An 11,200-nucleotide genomic window follows, 5' to 3' on the forward strand; every position below is an offset into this window, starting at 1 on the left:
CCATCTCAGGTCGCTGTTCTAAATGCAGACGGCTTTGATGCAGGAAACTGAATTTCATTATCCTTAAGTTAGATCCCAGCTTTTTTTCTGAGAATACGGAAGCAAACATGACCTAATTTTAAGTAATGCTTGCTCAATAAAATAGTCCCTGGGAATCACAAAGCGTTTATGTAGATTCCTGATGACCACAGAGCAGGCCTCCTCCTGGTGGAAAAGTACCCTTATTGCTCAGGTCAGATACTCTAACATGGTATTCCATTTGGTTTCTTGGGTTTGGTACAGTGTTTCTGGCCTTCTCTCCAGTTGTGAACAGGAACCAGCTTAGTCCCAGAGGTAGGAAAGGGAGCCTAGAATACATGTGGTGAGGAAGGTATGGACCCTTCCCAATAAAGAGTGAAGTTAAGAAATCCTCATGGAAGGTAAAGGCTTTTGTTTTGTGGATTCAGAACCTCAAAACATCAGCAGAGATACTACTGCAGGAGAGAATTCATAAATCAAAGAGCCCTCCAGGCTCCGATTTCCCCAGAGCCACCCTGAATTCTCCCAGGCTCTCTATCCTCTGGACATAGGGAAGAAACACCTTTATACATTGTGTACTTTTTATTTTTCCTTCAACAGCAATATTATGAGGTGCCAATAGCAATGAAGTCTGTGTTCGATTTGATCGATACTTTCCAGTCCCGAATCAAAGACATGGAAAAGCAGAAGAAGGAGGGTATTGTTTGCAAAGAAGACAAGAAGCAGTCACTGGAGAACTTCCTATCCAGGTACCTCACCTTTGGAGACCCCAAGGAGGCAGGCAGGAGAGTGTTCTGAGCGAGCTAATGAAAACCCCAGAGAAACACAGAGCAGACGTGTGTGCAGAGTGACCCTCCCTGTGAGCCATCTCCCTGCTTCACAGCACTCTGGCCAACAGGCTTAGTCTTGTCCTATTGAAAGTGGCTCTGGTTGCAAGGCTGGCCGGGGTCGGCTCCAAGCTTGAGTATTGATTTGTTGGCTTTGAATAGGTCTTTTCTTTCTTTTCTGCCTTTTCTTTCTTTTCTTTCTTTCTTTCTTTCTTTCTTTCTTTCTTTCTTTCTTTCTTTCTTTCTTTCTTTCTTTCTTTCTTTCTTTCTTTTTCTTTCTTTCTTTCTTTCTTTTTCTTTCTTTCTTTCTTTCTTTCTTTATTTTTTCACAGATACAGAATTCTGACTTTCTTTGAGGGTTAATTTTTTCAGTCTGTCGATTTGGAGGGCTTTGTATACTGTACTTTTATTTTACACATTTATTGGGCCCTTTCTAGTTTCAAACAGGATTTGGAACGCTTCTTGATTTTCTGCTTCCTCCCGTTTCCTCAGAGAACAACAAAAGCTCCACTAAGACATCAAAAGGAGAAATCCTCTTCGCCCAGATTCCTTGCGGAGTGTGGTTTATTGAAAACCATTGTAGGCAAACTCTGGTACATACACAAAAAAGAGTGTAAATAAAATCACTCTATTTCTTCCCTTCTCCATCCCTTCCCTCATGTTGGAAGAAAGTTCTACAAATCTTTGGGCCTAAGAGGTGCAAGGATGCAGAAATTTCACCTACAGCATCAAGAATTCTGTGATTAGGAAGTGGGTAATCTGAATTCTCTAGATTCAGGAGGCTTGGGTCGCTTAAGAGATAACATCATGATGTGTAAAGAGCATAGGACTTGCTGTTCATCCAGGTTTTCAGTTTACAATTTTCTAGGTAGGTTGTCCCTATGCTTCCAATTAACCCTATCTTAAAAATCTCTCACCCATGAGAATAAGGAGAGCAAGTAGCCCTACTTCCATTCCAAGGTTGCCTTGATTACCGTCTATGCCAAGCAATTCATCTTCCCTCCTGAGTTTAATCTTCACAACAATCCCATGATCTAAATATTGTAACTATTGTCCTGTTGCATACAAGACAACTCAGGTTAATGGAGATTAAATGACTTTCATCATTGAGCTAGCATCAGTTCTAGAACGTGGCCCCAGGATAATCTGGTCCCCAAAGTCCACATTTTTATCTAACACTCTTTTTGAAAATATAATGTGAATTATTTTTAGTGTGAATCCAGAGGCCCAGAGTTTGAAGTGAAGAAAGATACTCCTAATATCTCAGGATTTCAGAACTGAAAGAAACGCTTTCAGTTCTGCCTTCATCCAAATTTTCAGTACAGTGCAAATACCTGTAATGGAGATGAAAGCTGCAAACCTCTGTAAGAACTTAAGGCTTAGTCAGTCTTCAGGACACTCTCTTGGTTGAGAAAACACTCTAGGGCTCTACTGGGTAGATGGCTTCTTGTCCAGTCCTGGGGGCACTGAAATACCAACGTCTAGTTCAAGGTCATCCTTCTAGTTGGCAGTGATTTAGAAGATCGAAGATAAGAGCTTGTTGTCCTTGAGGTATTTTCTTCCCCTCCCCCTCTTTTTATTAATTTTACCTCTCTCTCCTTTTCTCAGGCAGAAAAGATTCTTTAGAAGTTTACTTTTGATCATAACAATTAGTGTTAAATATATCCAGGCTACAAATTCAAGACCTTCATTTTCTCTTAAACTTTTAAGTTAGGCTTTTAAATCTTGTCATTCTATTTATAACCTAGCAAATTTTAACTATCATTCTTAAAGGGCTTTGAATAATGTTTGATCTCATTTGTGAACTCAGTAATTAAGCAATGTCATTATGTCAAACAGCCGTTTTACGTTTAATATATTCCTTTCAATTTCTTGAAATAAACAAAACCTTTCTTAGTACTTAAATGGTCCATAAGTTTAATAAGTTAATCTTGTAAATACAGTGAATCTAAAGTTTTCTTGGATGTTCCAATAATTATATATGCTAAGATTTCAACCTAAGATGATACATGTAAACCAAATACTCAATTACGCATTCTAGTTTGGAGTTTCAAGGCTATCATTTTAAGCCAAATTCTCTTAAGCTTCACAAGAACATAAATTATATAAAGAAAATCAGGATCCTACTTAGAAATGTATATTATTAGTATGATTTTGATTCTTTGCAAACTTCCTCTGCTTAATTCTAAATCTTCCAGAACTGAAAGATACATACCCACTAAACCAACCCATTAAACTCACATAACCTGATCTCTAAAGCAGTTACCTTCCAGGTCATTGGTATTATTTATAAGCAAGGATTTAGGCCAGCCATGAGACCTGCAACTACAGACATTCTGAGGGATTATTCTCACCATTTCCAGGCAGAGGGTCTTTTTTATAATCACAGAGTCATGGGTTTCAAAACTTGAAAGGGAAAGCTGACATTATCTCACTTTTGTTCGCTCACAAAGCTTGCAGTGCCCATTCGAGTTGATCACTGATTTGAATTTGCATTTTTTTGATTTTTAAGACATTGTACATATTTTGCATCTAAAGTCTTTTGAACTGGATAGGCCCAATGTAATGTAAATGTATTTTCCTTCTAAGATAAGAGCCTTATGAGCTCTTATATTCATTACTATTTCAGGAACATACATCTTTTATGGATACCCAGAATGGTGTATGATTATAACTTAGGTGTCCTATGGCTATCTGTGACTCATACTCATGGAATCATTGTGCTGACAATTATCAATGATCTTAAAAATTAAAGTACAAAAGTGTGTTACTTAAAGGCGGCAGACAGCCCTGACGTTGATTCCTGGTTTCTCCACTTATTAGCTGTGTGACCTTGGGCTAATTGCTTAATCTCTTTGGGCTTTAGTTTTTTCATTTGCAAAATGGGCATAATAAGTTTATCTATTCATAAGATTGTTGTGAAAGGTAAATGCAATACTAAAGGTAATGATGGCCTAGAACCTAGCACAAAGCGAGTAATCAATAAATGGTGGTTATTAGCAGTATTAGGGCCATTTATTCAGGGCCTACTTAGAGAACTTTGTCATCAAAGGAGAACTAAGAGGAGCTTAATGAACACCTTCAGAATTGAAACCCAGGCAAAGAGAACTGAAAAAAAATTTTTTTTCTACTTCATAGTTCTGTAAATAAACTAGTATCCAAATGGGAATTTTCCTTCAAATTTGCGGAGTTGTTGGTGGGGCTATACAGCCTGGTTTCATCTGACCAGACTCTGAAGCCAGTCTAGTGTTTAGTGACACTCATATGGTTTAGGCTATAATTACCTTTCTCTGAGACAGAAGCCCCAAAGAGTAGGCAAATGCACACTAATTTGGGAATGCTGTTAAAAGAAGCAAACACATGCACAGCGTGTAGACTTTTTAGTTACTGCCAAGCTGAAGTGACCGAAAGACAGTGTCCAAAATAAGGATCTGGACCACATTCACATCTCTCGTTACTTCGCTCAGAAGTTAGTTCCATTATCACGTGTCCTTCCGTGCTGGGAGCTGGGGCCTTGTATCTTAATGGGAAGGTCTGTGGGATAAAGAATCATCACTTAGGGGAAATGACCTTCTCTTGGTTGCATCTGTGATAGGGAGTCTCAGATCCCTTCCTTCTCCAATCCGACAGCATTCAGTGGTATACGCAGGTAAACAAGCCAAAATAGACCTTACCCAAAATAGCTCCCTCCAGGATACCCTGCAGCTCTGTGTGGGGCCAGGAAGGCTGGCCTGCTTTGGGTGCTGGCTGCAGGGGTGGGGTGGGGGCGTGCTGGTCTGGCATGCCTCCTAAGGAAGCAGGGAAAGTACAGGAGACTGATCTGTGATCCAACAGCAGTCACGGTTCCCTTTCCCAGGAAACCTCGGACAGTCTCAGACTCTCCTCGTCTCTCCTTTGTGGAAATACATTCATCTTCCTATCCTCAGTGGAGATTTTAGTTTTTCTTTCCCTTTGAAGAAAAACAAGCAGAGGAAGCTAATGTAATGTCACAGCAAGCAATTCTTGGCGAGACTCGCTACAGGCGCCCATTCAGAGGTTGTATTTCATCAGACTATCATTTTCTCTCATTCACCCAAACCACTATTCCCCCAAGAGGCCGTTTTCTCTGGGACTGAAAACTCTCCCGTTCACTGTGAGGCTAGAAGGGGCACGGGGAGAGAAGCCATGAATAAAATCAACCGGCTTCCGGCTCTGTGAGGGCAGTGACACCCCACAGTCGCTAGCACGGAGGGCAGAGAGCAAACCCCTTCTCCAGGGAAGGTGGAATTTGAGACACCTGCATTCAGCAGCCCCTGGGATGCACACCTTCCCTCCTTCGTGTCCTCTTAGGGACCCCCACTGCGCCAGCCAAACATCAGCACCTCGAGGGGGGTGGACTAGGGAAAGCACTAGACCAGGAGTCAGAGACATCTGTATTTTGGTACCACCTCTTAGATATACTAGTTAGGCACGTTACTTCACTTCTCTAAACCTTGTTTTGCTATCTATAAACTGGGGAAAACAAGCCATGCCCTCACTGAACTCTAGTGGGGAATGTATATTGTGTCGGTGAAAGTGAGCTATAAAATGATACGCAAACGTAAGGATTACATCGATTATCGTATGACATCATGATAGATAATGTCCAAGATCTGTTAGTGGGCAAATGGAAATTATCCATCTGTAGGACAAAGTTCTAAATCGAGAAGCCAGTAGATGAAGACATGATCTATATCCATGTCATCACATGGATAACTTACATTGATGGATTTTAGTGTTTAATTCTTATAACACCTATTTGAGGTAGATGCCCTTTTTGACTCTAGAGCTAAGGAAAAACTATGACTTAGATGAATTGAGTGAGAAAACGTAGACCAAGTTTCCTGGCTACAAGACAAAAGCCCTTTCCACTGCCCTACTGTGTTAGAACTATAAGAACAGAAACAAGTTTGCCATATATTCTAAATCCTATGGCTCTAGGTTTAGCCCCATTCTACTTCATAGGGGTACTCTGTAAGTGATGGTTCTTGCTATGATGATAGGGTATATTTTAGAACTAGCATTTGACTCTGGGAGAACCACTGGCTACTGAGGAAGGTACATAGAGCTTTGTTTTTATGGGAACCCTCCTTGACCCTTTGAGACATTTTCTTATTTTTCCTTCTTCCTGTCTCTGTCATCTACTTAAAATTCAGTTCTTTTTTTCTATACTATTTCCTGTCCATATAGTCACCGCTCCGACACCGCCCCCACCTCTAACCCCGAAACCCTAGGGAACTCCAGGAGAACTTGAGTTTTCTTCAGCTATTTTCTGATTCTCTTATTTCTGTTACAATTTAACATACAACATCGACGAGTTTTCATTGTATCTGATAGCTTTGTCTTTCTCTAAGCGACCTCATCAGGCATGGTGACCAGGCTCATGCCTGACACATCATGCAAAAGCCACAGTAGGCAGACACTGAAGTTACAAAACAAAAAATGTAAGCATTGTGGTAATACAGTTTAATATTAGTCTTTGAGGAGCTGTGAAATATTTGTAAGGGTCACTGATTTTTATTCTGGGCGTAGGAAAAAAACGACAGCTGAGGTTCCTCTGCTTTTTCACACTGGCCTCTATTGTCTGAAGCAGTAATCATGGCCTTCTGCTTCTTTTTTCCAGGTTCCGATGGAGGAGGCGGCTGCTGGTGATCTCGGCCCCTAATGATGAAGACTGGGCCTATTCACAGCAGCTCGCTGCCCTCAGTGGTCAGGCATGCAATTTTGGTGAGTGGGAAGCCCCGTCATCACTGCTTTCCCATACCACTCTCTTCCTGGTCAATGCTAAAATGGAACATAGGAGCTTAGGTCATCCAAATATTCCCCAGTCCAGACTGTAGATTCCCAGACACTTACTCAGTTATACTGAGGATAAAGTTGCTTTCAAACTGGAGTCTTAGTTCACTGGGGTCTGTTTTTCTTTTTCCTTTTTTTTTCTTAATATTCTGCCCTCTCAGGTTCTTCACTGAAGTGTTTGAAAATACCTGCTGCTTTACTTTAAGTGATCTATAGTATGTGTCTTCATGTTTGCTTTTTAAAAACTTGTCTCAAGATCATAAAACTCAGGTATTATCATTTACTTAGGTAATAATTAGGTACCAATATTGAGTATGTCTCCATAGGTTAAATATCTTTTGTAAAACAGGAATGGCTTTGGGAATTAATGAATGAATTGAAGCACACCATACTATATTGCCATTCCCTTAGAAAGGATTTTGATCTGTAACTAGGCACCAGGAAGACAGCAAGATCTGTTAAACAGAACCTTATGCTTTAAGACAAGCAGGTCAAAGAGAAACACGGTTTATTATAACTATCATTATTTGCAGTAAATCACTCAGTGTTTTGAAAGCTAATGTATACTTTCTTTACCAAACATTATTATCCTAGTGGTCAGAAAGAACTAGTATCATTTTGAATATGGGCATATAGAAAGGAAATGCATATTAATACAGAGAACTTAGTAATACGTTCAGTGTTAAGCCAAAGAGGTAATGGCAATTTCAGAAGTGGAAATCACAACTGAAATTTCATTTCAAGATACACCTCTGCAGGGGGAGACTTTTGAGAGTCATTAGATGCGGGGAAAGTAGCCAGGGGGCCACAGATTAAAAAATTCATGACTGGAACATAGATGAATCCATATTACTTTGATACTTCTATTAGGAAGAAGATCATTTATTAGTTACAAAACTGTTTGATTTATAAAAGGCCAGGTGGTGATATAAGTTCTGTAAAACATTAACAGAGCCTGGGCCCTTGCTATGACCCAGTACCTGCAAATTATAAATACATTTCAGTTTTAAGATGTGAAATAATAACTCAAAAGAAGGCAGAAAACAAGCTCATAACAGAACAATTAGAAAGTCTGTGAATTTTTATTTATACTCCTCTTATCCAGGTTAACGCTTTAAGAATTTATATCAACATATGTAAGGAAGATTTGATGGTGCCGGTATTCTTAGGCATAATTTAAATTATTTGTAGCCATCGACAGTGCTGGGTAAAACAGACGTTCTTAGAGCACAATAAGAATATAAATAAAATCATGGTTTGCTAATTTTCTAATGACATCTTTGCAGCAGCCGTTCGGTGATGTTTCATTTTGAATCTCTGCACACAGAGCCCAAGTCAAACTCTTTTGTAAAAGACAGGAAATGTGAACGAGTTGTGTTTTCCAAGAATATTTAAATTCATGACCTTCCCTTTTGACGACATGACTCAACAACATGTAGAACAGACATGCATCACTTCTCTGGGAGAAGAGTGAAGGCCACAAAATTTTTTCGGAAGAGCGTTTTGCCTGGATTTCAGCTCTTCCTCAAAAGTGCCCTCCGTGGCGGCTCTCCGTTTTCTCCCCTGGACAATGAGCACTGTCAACATTCATATTCATTCGCTCCCAGTTGCTACCATGGCTTAGGCTCGGATTTGGTCTAAAACCATGAAATCTGAATAGGGTGCATCTACAGCCCCCTTGTCCTCTTGTGTTCTTTCTCCTGAATCTTTTCATATGTGCTTCATCTTCAAAAGCATTCCAACAAGCTGCCAAGGCATGACCTTCTTTCCACTCCTGAAACTTGAGCTGAGGGTGGGAAGCAAGCGGTGCCTGCCTAAGTGCTACCCCTTTGAGTCTTCGAAAAAAGTGCTAAGACAGTGCTGTCCTTTAAGCTGACAGACTTTTGTTTGAGGAAGCCAGAATGATTTCTTAAGCAAGCACAGCGACTAGGGTCTGTAGTCTTCTCGCTGAGAGGAAATTAAATTATCCATGTAAGTCGTTATAACATCAGACATGACTTTTTCCCAGAGCACTAATCAGCTTAAGTCATCTCAGATATTTTAACGTTCCAATGGCTTCATTTTTGCTTTCTCATTTAAAAGAGTGAGAATCACAGCTTAAGAGCAAACTCTTGTATTTCAATCTGCAAAAACCAAACCAAACCAAGCCACATGTGACCCTGTGGTTAATCCTAAAATCTGCAATTATTTTTTCAAGACTTTATAAGTATTTAAATACATTTTTTAATGGAAAACTTTAAAAAAAGAATTCCTTTACCTAATCAGGTTATGTCTTATATTCTTTTTAAACTTAGAGATTTTTAATTGTCAGACATCCAGTCTTTGAATGTGAAAGAAGACTTACAGATTCTGTGGCTTTGTTTTTTTCTCTCAGGTCTGCGCCACATAACCGTTCTGAAGCTTTTAGGTGTCGGAGAGGAAGTAGGGGGAGTTTTAGAACTGTTCCCGATTAATGGTAAAGTGTTGTTACTTTAAAACAGTTTGAACTACTGATAAGCTCAGTTAAATTATTATATGTAAGCCGTGGGTGTACCCCTCAGGTGAAGAAAGGTCACTAAATCCTCCCTCCTTGTGTTTGCCTGAGTGTGTGTGAGTGTGTGTGTGAATGAGTGTGTGTGTGTGTGAGTGAGTGTGTGAGAGTGTGTGTGTGTGAGAGTGTGTGTGTGTGAGTGTGTGAGTGTGTGTGTGAGAGTGTGAGTGTGTGTGTGTGAGTGAGTGTGTGTGAGTGTGTGTGTGAGAGTGTGAGAGTGAGTGTGTGTGAGTGTGTGTGAGAGTGTGTGTGAGTGTGTGTGAGTGAGTGTGTGTGAATGTGAGAGTGAGTGTGTGTGAGAGTGTGTGTGTGTGCATGTGAGTGCGTGTGTAGGATGTGTGTAGAAGGGGAAGGGGAGCACAAGCACTAACGTTTTTTTTTTTTAATCATTCATAAATGACAGAAAAAACATCCATTTTCTTAATTGAACTATGTAATTCTTTTTTGTCTGCATGGGGCTTTATTGGTTTACAAAGCATTTTCATCTAGATTATCTCATTTAATTTCACCATAGTTTTATGAGGCACAAAGGTCATACCTCAGTGATTCCCTTTCAACAGATGAGGACATATACTCAAAGGCTCAAGAAACTGGAAGCAAATGACCAGTGACGATAAAGATTTCAGAAAGTAAACCCAGTCCTTCCTTCCAAGATCAAGCTCTTTACCTGATATAATGTATATAAATCCCTGGCACGATGCTGGAAAGGGCAGACACCCAGAAAGTGTCAGAGCCCTTCCCTGTTCCCTTTCTTCTTTTCACTGTAATAGTTTAAATATATCAATCCAGCTCTTAGATAATTGGTATTTTTCACCTTTGACAATGAAATAAGATTTTTGTTATAAAGACAACAGCATCAAAAGGAAAACTGTAATTGCAAAGAAGAAACTAAGCTAATTGGAAATAAACTTAGAAATATAAACAATATAATCTTTGTCAGTGCCAAATGTTAAAGCAGTTGATCTTGCCAGAATTAAATGAAGGGACTGGTGTCATATTTTGTAACACTCCTATAAAGAGACTTTAGGTGCCCCAAAGTTTGACACACTAATAATGTTGTAGAACAGCAGGGACATTTCATTTCTAGCAGAAAAAACCCAGCAAACTTCTTTAGATTTCTGTGCTAAAGAGAACAGACTCTTGGGTCCTTTCTCTATTCTCACGGTGATTTCTTCTCACTTTGATGCTTTCCTGAGTGTTGTCCCTTTAATCCAGTAACAACTTTTCTAATCCTATTCTAGGGAGCTCCGTTGTGGAGCGAGAAGATGTACCAGCCCATTTGGTGAAAGACATACGTAACTATTTTCAAGTGAGCCCAGAGTACTTCTCTATGCTTCTAGTTGGAAAAGATGGAAATGTGAAATCCTGGTATCCTTCCCCAATGTGGTCCATGGTGATTGTGTACGATTTAATTGATTCAATGCAACTCCGGAGACAGGAAATGGCCATTCAGCAATCACTGGGGATGCGCTGCCCAGAAGATGAATATGCAGGCTATGGTTACCATAGTTACCATCAAGGATACCAGGATGGTTACCAGGATGATTACCGTCATCATGAGAGTTACCACCATGGATACCCTTACTGAACAGAAATATGTAACCTTAGCCCCAGCCAGTTTCCCCTGTAGCTGTTTAAAGCCACATGTGGCCAGCTACATAAAGGAGAGTTCTTCCACACTGCCTACATTCCCTGCCTTTTTTCTTTCAGTGTTCTTCCAAGATTAAATAAATAGCAAACTTTTGCCTACTCATGAGTTGTCAAGAAGCCTTAAATCATAAAGATGTTTAAAAGAATTGTTTCTCTAACTGGAGGGGATCTGGTGCTGAATAATGGCACTGAAAATGGATATTTTCCTTTTCTTAACGTGGTGGACGTGGTTCAGAATAAAAAATTCTATAGAATAAGTATTTATACCTCTCTTTTACTGTTTTTAAAGTATTAATTGTTAAGTGAAAACTATGATTGTTAAAGAAAATTAAAGATCACAGCACAGGTGTTTTCACATGAA

The 11,200-nt window shown here is 39.7% G+C and overlaps 1 protein-coding gene across 1 annotated transcript in view; it reads left to right on the plus strand.

Moving 5' to 3' along the window:
• CCDC80 (coiled-coil domain containing 80) overlaps nt 1-10,943 on the plus strand; it is a 33,347-nt gene extending 22,404 nt beyond the window's left edge. Inside the window, exons 5-8 of the mRNA XM_057696912.1 lie at nt 619-767; nt 6,487-6,590; nt 9,034-9,114; nt 10,431-10,943. Of these exons, the coding sequence (XP_057552895.1) occupies nt 619-767; nt 6,487-6,590; nt 9,034-9,114; nt 10,431-10,777 (681 nt within the window). The 3' untranslated portion in view covers nt 10,778-10,943. The remainder of the gene's footprint in view (nt 1-618; nt 768-6,486; nt 6,591-9,033; nt 9,115-10,430) is intronic.
• Nucleotides 10,944-11,200: the final 257 nt, after the last annotated feature.

This window comes from Hippopotamus amphibius, chromosome 10 (assembly GCF_030028045.1).
Source record: "Hippopotamus amphibius kiboko isolate mHipAmp2 chromosome 10, mHipAmp2.hap2, whole genome shotgun sequence".
NCBI lineage: Eukaryota > Metazoa > Chordata > Mammalia > Artiodactyla > Hippopotamidae > Hippopotamus > Hippopotamus amphibius.